Here is a 16,215-nt window from a genome sequence, read left to right as displayed (position 1 = left end):
GTTTTATTTATGTTTTCCCGCCTCTCTTGATGGATCGAAGGACCTGAACACAGCGGCTGAGGACAGGGGGGTTTGGAGGTGTCTCATTCATGGGCTGTCATGAGTTGAGGTTGACTTGAGGACAGCCAACAACAACAACAATGATCCGGATCCATTGATTACTGTATGTACTCTGTCTCCCTGCTACAACTCATCAGTGCATCCTTCTTTTAAGAAAACAATGGGTGAACAACCTTGACAAACAACAAAAGGAAACAACGAAGCTCCCTTATTTCGTGCCAGGGTGTGCAGGTGGCGTGGGAGTGAGCAGCCCTTGGATCTAAAAACAGTTGGCTCTTGCTTATTGTTCATGGCACAAAAATGCACTTGCAAACTGACTTTCAGTTACAGCTTTCAGTTACAACAGACATTACCAGTCCTTAGCAGAAAAGCATAAGAAAAGTATATCCGCCACATTCTGGAGATGAAAAATACGGCTCTATTTTCGTAACAAAAATCATAATATTACACACCAAGGAAAGCTCTACAAACTCTAATTTAACTTCTCACTCAATGAAATACCCATCTGAGGAAGTAGAATTTAGTCTAAGAAAGCTCATGCTTCTTTCTTTCAGTTTAGTGTCAAGATCTCTCCACATCAATAAAATAAGGTGGTTAGGGTGCCATTCTGCATAGACTAGTCCCGCCGATTGATACCCATGTCCAAGAACCTAAGGAGTTTTCCCATATCTGATGGTGTTCTTCCATATCCAGCGCAAGCAGAATCAGGATCTTCTTACTCTCCTCCTTTTTTATCAGTTTGCCCTTGCTCTAAAATATGCAGGGAAAGCCTTTCTCTTGGTCCACCACCATCCCAAGCAGGTCTGGAGACACAAGAGTAAGTCTTCTTGGTGGCTGCTCCCAGGTTATAGAAATTTCTGCTGGCAGGGTAAAGCCTTATTTAAGGAAGTTTTTGGTTTTTAGTGTGTTGCAGTAGTTAAGACCTTGAATGGGTGTGTGTGTGTGTGTTTAGTGTTTTTATTTTATTATGTTTTAAGCATATTTTAATGCTGCTTTTAACTTGTGATTTTAAACAGAAAACTGGTTTGTGTTTTAGCTTTTGTATGAAGAGTTGTAAAAATTGTATTGTGCTTTTAAGAGGTTGTATGCCACCTTGGATCCTGTGCTGGAAGGAAGGCGGGGGGGGGGGGGATAAGTTAAAATACATACATAAATAAATATTGGCTGCAGCCCTCTGTGAGTCCCAAATCCTGCTTCAGAACGTTTCCCAGTTCCTGAAGAAGGATTTTAGGATATGATTCAGGAGGGAGGGAGGAACTGCTGATTCAGTTGGAAAGAATGAGGCCCAGCAGACTTAGCGGATTGCTTTTTGGCCAATGCTTGAGCCCCTCCGTGGACTACCTTACAGCTGATATTTCCTTTAATGGGTCCGCCGGGTCCCACGGAGGATGTATGACTCTGGTCTAACTCCTCTCCCTTTCCAAGAATGTGAAATGTCATGATCATACTGGAGCAGTGACTACACTAATCTCTGGGTCACTCCTGTTCGGATTCATTTTATTGCAAGCTCTCTTGAGATTCTCAGATATAGGGCAAGGTATAAAAATTTAGATACAAAAAATAAAATAAATCCCACTGTTAGCCTTTGTGCTAGTGAGGCAAGTTGAACACTTCTTATTCACCACACTAATGGGAAGATATCTGTGTAAGAGAACTGGGGTTTTTGAAAGCCACTCTAATACTCTTGGATCCATAAAGACAAGTTGCAGAAACATATCTTAAATCTACCAAGTCAATTTCAAGATGTCTTTCCCCCACACAAACCACACACAGCCATTTCCTAAAGTGACTAGTGTCTCATTCTGGGAATGTTTCTAAATCATCAATGATCACTACATCCACTATCTGTACTTCTCGTTGTTGTTGCTTGCCTTCAAGTCGTTTCCAACTTAAGGTGACCCTAAGGCGACTCTATCATGAGGTTTTCTTGGCAAGATTTATTCAGAGGGGTTTGCCTTTGTCTCTCTCTGAGGATGAGAGAGGGTCCCAAGGTTGCCAAGTAGGTTTCCATGCTCTAGTGGAGATTCAGACCCTGGTCTCCAGAGCCATAGTCTAGTTTTCAATCCATGCTGTTCTCATAGGTGCACTCATGAGGGCACTGCTACCAAGGACAGGCTTCTGCCCAACACACTTTAAATACAGAAATCTAAATAAAGATTCTTCCTTATGAAGCCCTACTTCTTTTAACATTTCTGCCACTCCCCACCCTTTCGTCTCCTCTGCGTTGACGTTTTAGAGTGCATGTGTGTTAAGCTTGTTTGCCTGCCTTTTCTTGAAGTCTCAGGATGGCTTAGAAAAATTTAAACTAACATTTAAAGTCTTACATTACTAGAGATATCATGGTACATTTCTGTCAGACCCACTCACAAGTCTACTTCATAGAATCATAGAGTTGGAATAGACAGCAAAGGCCATCCAGTCCAACCCCCTTCCATGCAGGGACTCTCAATCAATGTTTACTTATGTTTATATAAGATGGGGTAGAAAAGGCCCTTCTGGAACCTGATACACATGATAGTCACTGTTATATTGTGAGACAGTAGAGAAACAGAAATATATAAACAAAAAGAGAACAGAACAGTCTACCCAAATGTATGCATTTCGTAATATAATGTTCAGAGAAGAGCACAACACATTTTGAGAATAGGAACTGGTTTTATTTTGGAATACGTGATATTGTTAAAAAGATTTCCACCAATATCTTAGAATTTTCATTCTGTTTCATAATTATTAATTTACAAAGCTGACACTCAGGCATTCCCCTAAAAATGCACTCAAAGCAGTTTATAGGATGCTCCCTCCTACACTTGGAAGATTCCTCTATATGGAATTATAAACCTTATTTTTCATCTCTGTGCCAGCACAGGGCACCACTGCTGCAAGCTATTCTAGAGACATTATATGTGATACATACCATTAATTCGTGGGGGAATGATCTGACTACAGAAATATAGTCTCTGCAGCAAAAGTTGAATTCTGTGTTAAGTAAAGTGCAAAAACACTCCCTTCTACTTGACTGTGCTCTTTCTCAGCTATTTATTCCCCATCCAGATGCAAGTCTCCCAGGAATGCTTAGGCTAAAAAGCTAATGGATCTAAAAGGCCACAACTGCCACTCACAAAACCTGTTGTACAAATCGGAACATGATCATTAGAAACACTTGGTCTGCTGAACTCCCAATGTGGAGCGTAAGGACGCTGGCTTCTTACTGACTACAGAAAGGGCTTTAATAGTTTCAAAGCAACCAAGCAACCGGAATTCAATTTCAGACGTATGCAGACTTTCATGGTACTACTGTCCCCAAAAGGGGCACTGGGTCTGTTGCAATCCTCCACTTAACAATTGCTTGAGTTTATGTGAGGCCATTTGTAACTGTAAAAAAGGAAGAATTCCTTAGGAAGCATAGTGTTCACCAGGTCTCTTTCTCTCAAGTCAGATCTGCATTATTTCTTCACTACTCTATGAACAAATCCCAGGCTATAAGCTTTTAATCAGAAGGGCATGTCATGGTCTGGGTCAAGTTCTTTACCTTCTCATTTCTTTAGTTGCACCATCAGAATGACTTTGACTTTTTTGTGTGTGTTTCTTTTGTCTACAGCATGGGTGACAATACTGCGAATTGGACTTGCAATATTGAACAGGACAATTTGGTATATAGTGGACCCTTGTTATACACTGGGGCTTGGTTCCAAGATCCCCCCGTGGATAACAAAATCCATGGATGCTCAAGTCCCATTAAATATAATGACATAGCAAAATGGTGTCTCTTATACAAAATGGAAAATCAAGGTTTGATATTTGAAATTTATAATTTTGGGGGGCATTTTTAAACTGTGGATGCTTGAATCCCTATATAAAAAATCCGTATATAAGAAGAGCTGACTGTAATTTTATTCCACCAAATTATCACTTCTACTTAGTTTGAATGGCACAAGCCAGACTGAAATGAATGCATCCTTGTATCCATCTCTCAAAATTAAAACTTTTAAGAAAGGTATAGGTTCATCTTAGGGTTGCCATAAGACGTGAAGGCACACGACAACAACAAATGAGCAAAAGCAGTGAACATATATAAACATGTATGTTTGGAGATTTTAAGGAACTAAAATCCTTAAATGGAGATTGTATTATTTTAAGGATGTAATCCCGCTTTGATCCTTGGAAGAGGTGGGACATATAAATAAAAATTATTATTATTATTATTATTATTATTATTATTATTATTATTATTATTATTATATAGGTTAAAACAGACATTCTGCCACCTTTTTGAATGTATGGAATCAATTTAAATCTGCAGGCTCTTACAAGGGGTAGAAGCAGATGACATTCAGAGTCTGCGTCTACATTGCAGAGTTAAGCAATTTGACACCACTTCGACTGACATGGCTCCATCCTATAATTTATAATCAGGTCTTGCATCTAAGGAAAGAAGACTTGAAAAAAGGGGTCTGTGAAGGAAAAGTAGCACATTCAAGTTTCAGTTCTTTCAGACGATTGTATAATGGTCAGGTATAACTGTTAATAAAGAAGGGAAGGTGAGGAACAAAATGGTACCTCGTCCTAAGCAAGCCAACAGAGAAGACATTATGGTTTTGTCTCTCCTCTTACTGCAGCCAAGATTAATGGCTGTTAATGGAAGCAAATATGGAATGGAAAGAGCCAAGTGGTCCTAGGTAAGTCAAAGGAGGAAGTTTTGCTTAGCCTCTAGCCCTCAAGGAATTCATCAGAATAAGATAAATAATTCTAATTCAATCCAAAGTGGCACCAGAAATTGAAGAAAGAACCGCAAAGATGGATGGATTTATCCAGCATTAGTCAGAAAAGATGACTGCTCTGTGCATCATGTCATTGATGATTTTGTGTTAAATCCTCAGCTCTTTGAGGTTGGAATAACTTTGAAAGTAATGGATCGACGGGCTTGTCTTGAGGAACAGAAAGCAAAGATGGGATCATGCAACACATCTAGAATCTCTTTAGCATTAAAATATCTAGTGTTCAAGGCTCATAATACGCGCTAATGGAATGCCATCTGCTCTACAAGACCACAGTTTTTGACATGGACAAATCTCTATTAAAAGCTACAATGAGTTTCTATGAAAAGAGAGCTCTTAACAAATATTTCCATCACACAGGAATGCTACCAAAATGTCCAGTTGTAATTCTAGTTTTAAAAATGGATTTTGTTTCATTTTATCTTTTGAAAAATGTTCAGCTGCAGTTTGGGATTAAGTTTGATCTCCGCAAAGTCACTGAATTCAGCAGCTACTGCTTCAGAATGCTTACATTTTATCTGAACGTTTATTGTGTGCCATTCAATATGTTAAGTATAGAGGGATGCAGTTAAAAAAATCTTCTACCCAAGCCACAATTCTGTGCAAACCTGTGTCCAATATATGACTCAGAATTATAAAGTCCCTGTATTATAATTCCAAATTTGGTTTCAGGTGGGTCAGATTGACAAAAAAGGAAAGAAATACGAGGCTGACATTAGATTTATGTTTTAGGACACCATGGGACAAATGAACAGTGCCAGTCATTTCTGTACCCTGTAATGGGAGATCATAGGTCTGGGTACTTCAATCCACTAAAATCTGCCAAATTAAAAATACTCGCTTGCAACAATAAATATGTAAAAGTTTCCTCTTCTTTCTTGCTACTTAAATTCCCGGTACAATTATGTGGACAAAGCCAACTCATCTGTCATTCATGTTAATTTAATTATCAGGCCACATTCAATTATCCAATATAAAATGCAAATGAGCTCAACATTTGGCAACACATGCTAATTGGGTTCATTAATTAGATCGGAGAGGGATGAGAAAACCAAAAGTGTCACAAGATGCAAGGAGTTTGTTAATTAACGGCAATATTTTTAATTAGAAACTATAATCCAACCATAAGCCCCTGATTGGCTTATGCAAGGGCAAGAGCATTATTCTTATTACATCATTCCACCTTATGCGCCCATCGATGGTATTGTGGGACCTGTTAAGTCAATACCTCTAATTGTGAGGATCCTGCCAATTCATAGGTAGGGTTAGTGTGCCAACCATAGGGGAACCATGTCTCTGTGTGTGTCTATGGGTGCATTTGTACCATGGTATACAAGGCTCTACATCCTATCATTTAGAGAGAAGGAAGGATTTAGGTTCAAGGTCTTTTTTAGCTGGGAAAATTGGCTAGAAGAAATTGCCAGTGTTAAAAATTGAAGTATTGGCAGAGTTTGCTTATCCAAATGGGTTTTTAATCCTGCTTCCTATTCAAGGTGTGCTCACAGCAGTTGTTTTACATTTTGCTACTTCCTATTATTATACCAGCGAAGAAACATAATCCAATTCATGCTTCTGTTAATAAATCTATATAGAACTATAAATGTACAGTACTAAGGTTAAGCCATAGATTCACAGTTCATTGGAAAGGAACAGCAACCATCCTAAATAAGCCAACATATAATGTCTGCATAGCTATGATGTGCCAATATATGGAAGCACCAAAATAATATTTCATGTTTGTTTCATGTCCATACTGTTTTAGCAATCTCTGATCATCATTAAAAAAAAAACATGAAGTGATGGCACATAGCTACCAGTGTGGTACAAACTGAAAGCCACTGCAGCACTGCTGTCTGGAATACCCTCAGACAAAACTCTGAATTTTGCATCTTGGCTGCATTACCAAAGGCCACCTGCCAGGATGGCAGGCTGCCTGCCCACAAGTGCACCAGCACTTTGCCCCTGGGTGCAAGTGGCAGCAGTGCTGGGCAGCTAATGGGCATGTCTTAGGGATCGCCATTGTACGCTGCTCCTGGCACACTTATACCACTCAGCATTTCCTAATGGGTCACATCTGGCTCTAAATCTGTGCCAAAAAAATAAAAATGAAAAGATTGTTAACCTGGAAATGGAAAGGAGAGCAACATTCACTGGCACTTCTGTATGCCAACCAGGCCAGTTGCATCTATAATGGGAATCCAAAGAGCCTAATTCTTGGGACTGCAAGATGAATGCATTATCAAAACCCCTGAAGAAAATTTGAAATGGCAGAGGCTCATTGGGTGTTTTGGACCTCTGCTTCACTGGAGTTAGATTTGGTTTCATATTCCAAATATCGTTTCTCCCCATGGCCCAAGAAACCTCTAGCTTGAGTCCTCATTTGTAGGGTTTGCAGCCAAAGAAATACAGGGTCTGCACTGTTATAAAGATGGAGAAGGCTGTAGTGTTTAAGCTGAGTAGAAGATATTCTTTATATATCCCAGGTTCAATCCCAAAGGTTCCAGATTCAATCCCAAATGTCTCTAGTAGACCCACACCTGAAAAGTTGGGCTTAAATGTAAGACTGACAATCAACAATGAATTAAATTCACTGGTGATTGTATCTATCCAGTAATACTCTCGATATGAACATGTCACCCTTTGGGAAGCAAATAACTCTTATAACCAGTAACTAATTCTAATAACTAACTTCTAACCACTATTATTATTATTATTATTATTATTATTATTATTATTATTATTATTAAACCTTTATTTATTTATTTATTTATCTGGAACGTGTCATATTGATTTGGGTAGAGTAGCCTTTCTCAACTTTTTTACTCTGGATGAACCCTTGAAATAATTTTCAAGTCTGAGGATCTCAGTCCCCTACCTAAATATCATTGTACCCACAATTCAAACAAATTGTTATTTTCCCAATCACTATCTCTCATGTAACCTGTAGCAACCTCTCATGGAAGCCTAGGGTTCCAGGGACCACTGATGGAAAGACCATAGGGTAAAATCAATCTCCAAGTAAGCAAATATTGATATTTTTGCAACAGCTGTCAAAGGAAAAAAAAAATCAGGCTCTTTGTTGCATCTTTTCCAGAAGGAATGCCTTGGTAAGAACAAAAAGGCCCCCCTTTGGCAATTCAGGTGTAAGGCAGTCTTTGGAATGATGCTCTTACCTGATTATCCAGGTGGTTTACAGTGAAATAGCCAACACACACAATGACTTCATGTAGTAGTGCCTCACAGGTATGCTGAGAACAGTGCCACAACAAAGAGCTTATAATGTGCCGGAATGCAAGGGACAATCCTTCAGCGCCAACAACAGACTGTGAAACAAAGAGAGAGACTCATAATTGCTACATCTGCAGATCCCAAATGGAACCAATGAAAATGCTGTTGAAAAATCACATGATGGATGCTCCAGTTCCATTAAATAAAATGACATAGTAAAATAGCGCCCCTCATATAAAATGGTAAAAGCAGAGTTTTCTGTTTGAAATTTATATACTGTGTTTTTAAAAACATTTTCAAACTATTGATGGTGGAATTCATGGATAAAAAATCTGTGAATACAGAGGGCCAACTATAGATATAGAAATATTATTTCCTGCACAGAAAATTGTGTTTCTTGTGCAAAACAAGTACGTGAACATTTTACACAGAATAAATCCTAAACTGCAACAATTGTTAGTCCATGATTCTTATTACAGTCTCTTGACAACTGAGTAACATATTTTAACAATTTTGGGGGAATAGTTTTGAATATTTTTGTATCCCTACTTTCAAACTTTAGGCCAAATTCCATTTCAGAGGACATTCTTAATAACCACCTTCCAGTGGTTGGTGAGGTCAAAAGTAAAAGGATCAGTAAAAAAAATGCCAGCATATTTTGTATGATCTTAGTACCTAACCCTTAGAAGAGGCATTTCAATTTTGGGATGGAGGGGGAAAACACAGAAAAATTTGTAAACCATTAAGAGGTGTTGTCATGCGGAAAGGAACATGGCCAACTGAGATACCCCAGAGAGCTGGGTTGGGAATTTAGGACCTGGCCCCAGAGTTTGAGGTTCTCTAATGATGAATTAAATATATGTAACTAAACTAAATATGCATCTTCCTTTTTAACCACATCCTGAGTGTTTCTTCTTTTCCTTCTGTGTTGCCTCTCTAATACTTTTAGACTATAACCTCCTAGAAGCAGCTGCTCCTGTACTCTATAAAGCACCAGATGATGGATGAATGGATGATTTATTAACGTCATCTTAAAGAGCCTGCTTCTTAATTGTTTATCTGGCTCCACCTTCTATGGTCAGCATCTCAAACACAAGAGCAAGCGCTGCTAGTCTGCAAACACTGGAGCAACCAGCTATGGCTCTGGGGCTGGACTATTGCCGGAGCAGCTCCTTGGACCTCAACCTCTCACCCCACCAAAGTCTACAATTCCACATATAAAGGGCTCATACTGCTGGAGCACTGGTTGACAGATGGGTTGCAACTGCTTCTGTAAACTTGGCAGTGGCTGTTTCATCCTTGGAGGAGTCTGCATGGGCAGAGGACCACTGCCAAGCAGTCTCCTAAATCCCCAAGGACTGCCCCCCTTTCTCTAATGATTCTGCAATCTTTCCTTTGCTCAGACATCAACTTGCAACAAGTAATAGCATTCAAATAATTATTTGGCAAGTATCATCAAAAGGCAAAAACCCTTACTAGCTGCAAGGTTTTTACATGTTTGTTGGCCGTGGGAGGAGAAATCGGGCAAAGCTGATTACAGCGGAGAGATCCGGGAGACGTCCACTTTATCTGCGCAGCTCACAGCCTCTATTTAATAAACATGTCAGCCAGAAAAAGCGACACAGGGTCAAAGGGGGGGAAAGTGATGCATGAGGAATGAACATCAAAGTCTACTGGCTTGGCTGAAACAACTCTACAGGCCTGTGGGAAAATAACCGTCATTTACGTTTTCTTGGCTCCTTGTCTTACAAGTTGGTCCAAAACAGATGGGTTAAACCTAGAAGGAAGAGCAGATGCATACCAGTCCCACATTCAATGCAATGCTGGACCCCCCCTACAGCTGCTTCCCACCATCCAGATCTGTTTTAAAATGTGAAAAGGATCATTTTCATTATCCGTCATGTGACTAGGATGTGAACCAATGGTTTCAGGTCAAAAGGAGAACAATTTGGACTAAAACAGAGGGGTAGGGACCAATTTTCACACAAGCATCCCCACAGAGGGCTGCATGGTGTGCCGATGCAACCAGAAGTGATGCTATGTCACTCTCCAGTTTCTTTCCACCTGATTTTTAATTTTTTCCCTAGGGGTTCAAAGGTACCTGTAGGGAGTCTAGAGGTTTGGTGGAGGCCAAGGCACTGCATTTTGCAGCAGTTTTAAGCTGTTAGGAGGTTTCTGGGTGAAAAAGTGCCTGAAAAAAAATAAAAATTGGGTTGAGGGTTTGGGATGTCGAAGGAAACACAGTCCTTGTCCCCTGAACTAAAGATTATGAAGAAATTCCTGACAGTATGAACTGAGTGGAACATGCTTCCAAGAAAGTGGTAGACTCTTTAAGCAAAGGCTGGATGCACACTTATCTGGCATGCTGTAACAGTAGGAGTACTGCATCAGCAGAACAGTAGGGACTATATGAACCATGAATGATCTTCCAGCTCTATCATCTATCTATTAAATTGCTTACCCTGCCTTTCCACTACAAAGGCAGAAGTCAAACAGCACTAAACAAACAGGACTAGCAAACATTAAAAGTACTAAAAATGAATGAAAGTACTAAAAATAAATGAAAGAATAAGACTATTAAATGAGATCACTGATGTCCACCTTTCCTTTTAGTCAATGGCACTGGGACGAACACTGTCTATGCATTGAGAAATCATGTTCTCCACATTCTCCACAGAGATACGAAACACTTGAAGAATGTCTATGCAGACATCATTGAAACTGAAGCCTGGAAATGTTGGCCTGGAAAAGTTAAGCTTTGGTTGTGCTAAGCCACCTCATTATGTAATTGCAATATTGCAAATTATGTGCAATGTGTTTTGATAAGCAACCAGACAACCAAGACACAATTCACAATGATGTGCAACACACAATGTGCAACAATGCCAAATGGTACATGTTTAACTTTTCCTTTGTACTCTTCAACCCATTGGCCTTACTCACTTGCATAAGAGAATTTATACTGTTCTACAAGACACCAACAAGATGCCAAATGTTATGTTTTATAACTCTTGGCCAGCATGGGCAATTTTGAGAGCAATAATCCAGAAAAGTAATGTTTCTAATTTCTAAAGTGGAACATGTGCACACAGTGCCTTCCATTTCTTAAAATGGGAGTTGCACTGGATTCTGCAAGGCCTGCGACTCCCAATATATTTGCTACTGAATATCATGTGATGACATCTTCTTGGATCCAGTCCTTTTTCTCTCACAGCACATGTTCCCTAATGCTCCAAACCAAGTATCCCATGTTTACCCTCCGCTGATAACAACAGGCCAGGGGGCACCGAAGTTTGTATATAAACGTTAAAAGCCATTTTTCAAGAAAACAATGTATTTCCTCTTTAGCCAGTTTTAATGGCAGTTCAGTATATCCTGCATTGCTTCTTCTTGACACCTTCTAATGGTCCAGTCCCTCAAGATAAATGTACCTATGGACCTGGGGATTATTTGTGCTTAGGGGAATTTTCACAAGCCTATTGTCCTATACTTGACTTTTGGGGAAATATTTGCATGCCCCAACTGCTGGACCATCTCCCCTACACCACCACCCCAAAGAAGAAGGAAGAGAAAAATAGAAAGTAAAAATACCCTTTGCTGAATTGAAAGAGATCTTGTTGCTTTTAAAAACTCTAAAATAATGTTCTATAAATGTGTGACTTGAAACATTCAGTTGGGGTATAGTTTCAACTTTAGTGACTTAAAACAATAAGCTCGAGAGAGCCTTAAAAGAGATATATTTACAACCCCCCCCCCCCCCCCCCCCCCTTCCCCCTGACTATAAAATTTCTACCCAGACTTGGATACAAGTGCCGGGATCCAAAGGATGTATGTGACAGGAGATGGTAGCATCATAGAGTTGGAAGAGATAAAAAGGGCCATTCAGTCTTTTGTAACATACAGAAATATACAACAAAACCCTCTCGACAGATGGCCATCCAGCCTCTATTTAAAAATCTCCAAAGAAGGAGACCCCACCACACTCGGAGGTAGTGTACTCCACTGTTGAATGGGAGGAATGAAAGTCTTCTTCAAAAGTGCTGCCAGCAACACATTGCACTCCATTCCAGGCAGCTTCTTTGATCCTAAGAAACAGTTTTTAAGAGGCTAAAAAATGGGAGAAGGAGTCAGGAAAACTCTGCCTAAATTTTCTGGGCTTTGAGCCAAGATAGAACAAGTAACAAGTTATGTTCCAATTTTCAGCAGCATGTGTGTGGCAGCAATAGCAATAGCAAGTACATCTTCTATAGCGTTTATCAGTGCACTTAAGCACTCCCTAAGCCATTTACAATGGGTAAGCTAAATGCTTCCAACAAGCTGGGTATTCATTTTAGTGACCTCAGAAAGATGCCCAGCTGAGTCGACTCTGGAGTCCCTGGGATTGAACTCACAATCTTGTGGCAGTGAATGGCTGCAGTTCAGACAGAAAAGCCAGATGAAGAATGAGCATTAGGTGAATGAGCAGACAGAATCTGGATCAAACCCTAATTCCAAATCTTGGGTTTGGGGACAAACACACACCAAGGAGACATGGAACTTGTGCATATGAAACAGATGGAAAGAATACTTGGTATTGTTTGTTCCCAGATTGAAAAATAAATGCCCCAACAGTTGGGAAACCCCACAGAGAGAATCCTGTGCAGTTTTCTCCCTGAGTTCAAATGGCCTGAAGTGTTGCAGAGGAATTATTCTGTGTAGAATATGCAGAATAACTCCTCCACAACACTTGGGACATTTGAATATAAGGAAGTTAATCTGTTCCTGCAGTGGGGCGAAAACTATCTGAATTACTGATCCCTAAACACAAGCACAAAACAGTTGAGGATTTATATCCTTAATGTGAAGAAGAGGTCCTCTAAAGGTAAGGTTCCTTAGTGTTTGTCCATGTAATGCCAAGCCACTGTTTGGTGTTTGAACCATCCCAGGGTGTGTATGAAGTGTGCAGGTGGGTAGTTGGGGTCGAAAAATATTACCTGGAAAGCTTGCAGATTGAGGGCAGCAAAACTGTTGAAGAAGCGTATACTTTGAAGAGCTACTAGGACAGTATTCTCTGCATAACTCTCTTTCGGGCTAGAAGTGCTCAGGTCTGTGATTGTGCCGTGGAAAAGAATACAGTACAGCATGTGCAAGACTCCCACCAGATCCGTAGCCTCAAGAGTGGCTGTTAGTCCTGTGGGATCCTGACGGGATTCATCAAATATGTTCCAAGACCTGTCAAAGAAAGCAATGGAGGGATTGCCATGTAAGTTGTTAAATATCTTTATGATCACAGCTGTTAAATATTCTTATGATCACAGTTGTTACCCACCTTGTTTTTGCTAAAAACACAATGCTCAAGTCAGGTAACTGTAGATTCATCAGCAAGCCTCTTAGACCAAAGACACTGATCAAAAGTTCCTCTAATCTTGTATTAATTTAACAGGTGTTGATTAAAAACCAAACAAGATTGTTACTGGACTGCATACTAGAGATAACAACTCTCACAGACGAAATGGTTGGGACTGCTATTAAGAAACATGATGACAATTCTCATTTTTAATAAGGCACATATCCTATCCGATCCTGTCGGAGAGGCGGGATAAAAATTTATTATTATTATTATTATTATTATTATTATTATTATTATTATTTAACAGAACAACCAAGGTTGGGAGATACTCCCAGGGCTGCCTATATGGTTTATGAGGCCAAGGGCAAATACGATATCAGGTGTCTTGCTGTTTTCCCCCAGAAGGGACATGTGTAAGCAAGACTACAAAGTTGGGATAGGAGTAAATGGTACACCAAGGAACTGAAAAAAAGGGGGCTCTTACTTTGTGGAAGCCTAAGGAATAGGGTCACCATAATTCAAAGCTGACTTGACAGCACAAAACAACAAAAGGAATACTGTCCCACTTGTCTCCTCTCATTCTGAGAAGCTCAGGACACTCTGTTCCCAGACTTAAACCTACGTATTCCCACTCATACAATAAATATGGTGGGCTGGAGGCCAGGACTTCATTTTTTAGCAGTACACCTGGTTTAAATATTTTTAAAAATTAAAAAATAAAGAAAAGGAAACGGCGAGGGCACAGGGCTTCATGAAGCATCCCTCCTGGGGACCCTGGGGTTATGCAAAAAGTGCAAGATATCCAAATTAAGTAGGGCAATACTGGCAATCTATAGACCACACAGAATCCCGTGTGCCACAAGAGGAAGCCATGAATTTAACCAGACTGGTCAAAGTAATAGGAATGCAATAGCGCTTGCCATGCTTAAATCCTGTGGTTTTCAGTGGGATTTAGCTTCTCTCTGGATTGCACCCAATACTAATAGTTGTTAAACCATGCACTCCACTTATCTTCCTAATGTGTACCATCGACAGCTAATTTCAGAACGACTGCTGAAACAGGTCCAAAAGGACTGCAGCCCCCCTCGCCTTCAACAAACATGTTAATATTACAGATGCCATGTTAGGCATGGTATACGATCTTCCTGTTGTTATGCGCACTCAAGTTAACATTCTTATAGGATTTTCTCAGCAAGGTTTATTTAGAGCAAGGTTTGCCATTGCTTTCCTTTGATGCATAAAATAGCCAAGTGGGTTGTTCATATTTTCCTGTAAGGACTGATCTGTATGGCAGCAGGGAAATGGAAGGATATTTTGGTTTTTCACTACTCTTTATGTTCTTGCCTGGAGTTCTCAACATTTGCTGAATAGGCTGCTGTCTGTTGGCAGAAGTGAGCAGAACAATCAGTACCGAAGCAAACGGCTTATATTTTATTTGCCACCCAGCAGCCAAAACAGGCATTATCTTAATTACTGCAATAAAGTACAATACAAAGCAGCCTATATCCCATTGCATCCTTTTGACCTGACCTTTTCTTTTCACACACAGAAAAATTCCTAGCATATTCCACCGATAGACAGGCAACATTATTCAACCTCTAGGTTAATTGGCTACTGACAAGGAATCAACATGTGTCCCAGTGTTTGACAGTATGACAGAATGGGGACAAAATGTGTTCGCTCTTAAATATCTAGACGGACAAACAGATGTATATACTGTTTGTGGAATTTTATTTAATTTTTATTTTTGTCTTTGCACAATGAGTAAGTATATTCTACTCTGCAGTCTGTTAGTCTGTTTTTCAGTCATGGGTGCAAAGGTTTTTCAAGACTCAATATGAAGTTTCCTGACAGTTTTGGATTGCTTCCCAGTAACTCCAGCAGCCTTTGGATGCTCTCCAAGAAGGGCCACAGCCTGTAATACTTGTGTCTGTTATACTATTTAACATCTTCATCCAGGGTGTGTAAGAAACCGCTATCTTTTGACTTTACAGGTTCTCACAGCTTTGAAAAACAGGTCCTCGGTCCCAACTGCAGTAAGACAAGATGTTCCAAGCCTGAAAATACATGCGTGGAAGCTACTGGCAAATTGCACGTGAAAGATTAATGGCTCTAGGTTCCCTTGCACAAAGTGGAGGCCAGTTTTTCAGTCCTGCAAAGAATGTGTTGGGTTGAGACTGGAAAGTTACAAAAATACCAACTGTTCAGGAATACCTGGCTAATATGCCTGAAATAACCAAAATGGATACACTGAGGAAAGAGGGCTTATTTATTATATCAGTGTTGGTGCAGGTCAGCCCTTTGGCGATATACTGGAATGTACGCTCTAATTTTATTTCACTGAATTAGAACTTGGAGGGTTTTTTGGTAAATATTCAGAGGTTTTGGTAATGAAAAAAATAAGATTAAAACTAAAAAAATGAGCAGATTAAAATCAGGATCAATAACTTTCCTATATTAGCCGTAAAACATCAAAACAGACATATAGAAATACCATTGCAGTGAACTGACTAAATGAAAACAGAATTTATTGAATTTTTAGTTAATTTTCTTAACTAACAAGGTCAGCTATTTCTTAAGTAGTCCGATAGACTACAAATCCTGAACCATGCAACTTGTTTCACTCAGATTTGTTTTTTAAACCACATACGTTTGTCCATCTGGCAAGCAGAACTATGCGCAGCAGCTTTGAAAATTTATATTGCGCAAATCCAGAGGTGGCAATCTCCAAAAAAGTAAAAAACTGAACTTTTCTCTTTAAGACACAGCACAGAGCTTTAATCATCTTTTTAATAATACACTTAATACCCCTTTTAATAATAC

At 39.6% G+C, this 16,215-nt stretch overlaps 1 protein-coding gene across 7 annotated transcripts in view; it reads right to left on the bottom strand.

Moving 5' to 3' along the window:
- SCAPER (S-phase cyclin A associated protein in the ER) overlaps nucleotides 1–16,215 on the bottom strand; it is a 134,175-nt gene that overhangs the window by 8,361 nt on the left and 109,599 nt on the right. For all 7 annotated transcript variants that reach the window (XM_042474251.1, XM_042474252.1, XM_042474248.1 and 4 more), the window contains 2 exons: nucleotides 13,037–13,274; nucleotides 8,009–8,158 (listed from right to left, as the gene is read on the bottom strand). In XM_042474251.1, the coding sequence (XP_042330185.1) occupies nucleotides 8,009–8,158; nucleotides 13,037–13,274 (388 nt within the window). The remainder of the gene's footprint in view (nucleotides 1–8,008; nucleotides 8,159–13,036; nucleotides 13,275–16,215) is intronic.

The sequence above is a fragment of the Sceloporus undulatus genome, chromosome 6, assembly GCF_019175285.1.
Source record: "Sceloporus undulatus isolate JIND9_A2432 ecotype Alabama chromosome 6, SceUnd_v1.1, whole genome shotgun sequence".
Taxonomy (NCBI): Eukaryota; Metazoa; Chordata; class Lepidosauria; order Squamata; family Phrynosomatidae; genus Sceloporus; species Sceloporus undulatus.
This window is presented reverse-complemented; position numbering and strand designations above follow the sequence as displayed.